A 1,789-nucleotide genomic window follows, 5' to 3' on the forward strand; every position below is an offset into this window, starting at 1 on the left:
CCCTCCCTCCTTTTTAAGTTAACCCATGAGATTTACTGGTAATCCAATAAGAAAAGATTAAGTGCTTGAAACAATTGCCTAATTACATGGATTCATGACCCAGGAATAGCTATGAAGACATAAAATTAGGTTCATAGTGAAGAGCCAAACTGGTGACAAAAGACTGTCAAGCAGGTGCTCCCATGCAAGGATTAAAAAAACAGACAAACAAAAAAACACACAAGCAAGTAGCCGCTAGATTTTCAAGGGATGAATTCAAGGTGTGTGCCCCGTTTGGGAATTTTTGAACGACATACTACTTTCTGCAATTTCCAAGGAAAAAAGAAGAACACAGGACCCCCTAAAATATAAATTTCCTAAATTAAGCTAAAAAAACCCCACATAAACATATCTCTTATGACTGATTCAACAAATTAGTAATTTATATTTTATTATATGCATTTACTAAACAGGATAAATTATAATATAATACATATGTTTCAACCGGTTCCCATTAAGCTTACAAAAATCTTATTTTCTCTAGAATATACTCCATATTCAATGTTTAATATAATCTCTCCTTCATTAAGATGACGTATTCTTGGAAGAACGCCATAGTCACTTATCATCTATGTTGACTAAAATAACATCAGATATATAAAGTTTGTATAAGGGTCACTACTTTCAACGTGTGTACAGATAAAGAAAACTTACATTTTTTGGCATTCCTTCCGTTCTCCCAACATGGGATCTCCCATTTCTCCAAGAATGGTAGCTTCCACTTCATATTGAACAATGAGTGCTTTTTCTGATGGATGTACATCAATATTCCCTCCTTTAACTTTCCTATAATTCAAAATAAAAAAAGCATAATCAGCTTAAAAAGTCTCAAAAGTCCACGGTTCTTACCTAGTTTATAGGAAATAACTCTTTTTCTCTAACTCTGTACTACACATAAAATTCTTGGTCCTGCATAAGCTGAATAGCTCTACCTGGGGAAAAATATATTTACCCAAAGAATCATGCATAAAAGCAACTGAATGAAATAAACAATTAAGATGATTCTGGAGAGAATTATCTCAACTAGAAGTCACTTCTTCAAAACCAAGGACAGCTGCCTCAAAATTTACATTAGAAAAAAAATCAATCTGCCCATTATTCACTCCATTAACTAAATCACAGAAGTTTCATAAATTACAATACAATATGTATATCATCTAATATCATTGTGTAAGTTGTAGCATTAGTACCTAAATAAATTCACTCCTCAATCACACCCAAATTACATAAGAAAAAAGCATTTACAGGTTATGTATGCTCTATAGTCACATATCTCAAATTATAGTGTCAAGAGTAGATTCCATACAAAGGTTATATATACTTTGTCCTCAAGCCCATGAAGTTACATAATGAATTCTTAATTGCTGTAAACCAATGACAAATTAATCACTATTTGTCAACTGGCCATTATTAGAAGGCGATAAAATGAGTTGCACTAGAAGAGATACAGCAATGGAAACAAGCAAAATTTCTCACTCCTCGTCACAACTAGCTGCTAGCTAGCTGACTAGAAGGGTCCTTTAGCATAATGAGAATACAACTATGACAACTTAAATTTATTTTAATTCCAATAATCATAAACTTGCAGCTTTTCTTTCAGTTGCTTTGAAATGCTACCTCTTTCACATATTAAGTATGCATCTAAATGCATGCTATTTCTAGGCTTTTTATTTTATTCAATTAGTCTACAGATCTAGTCTTACATTAATATCTAAGGGAAGTGTCCCCAATCTGGCTCTTCAATTTTTTT

The 1,789-nt window shown here is 32.6% G+C and overlaps 1 protein-coding gene across 1 annotated transcript in view; it reads right to left on the reverse strand.

The window, feature by feature from the left end:
* Positions 1-1,789, reverse strand: part of KIFAP3 (kinesin-associated protein 3) — a 209,250-nt gene that overhangs the window by 192,750 nt on the left and 14,711 nt on the right. The window contains exons 2-3 of the mRNA XM_012657714.1: positions 694-825; positions 504-579 (exon numbers count right to left, since the gene is read on the reverse strand). Of these exons, the coding sequence (XP_012513168.1) occupies positions 504-579; positions 694-825 (208 nt within the window). The remainder of the gene's footprint in view (positions 1-503; positions 580-693; positions 826-1,789) is intronic.

Source organism: Propithecus coquereli, unplaced genomic scaffold (genome assembly GCF_000956105.1).
Source record: "Propithecus coquereli isolate 6110/MARCELLA unplaced genomic scaffold, Pcoq_1.0 Scaffold56, whole genome shotgun sequence".
NCBI classification, from domain to species: Eukaryota; Metazoa; Chordata; class Mammalia; order Primates; family Indriidae; genus Propithecus; species Propithecus coquereli.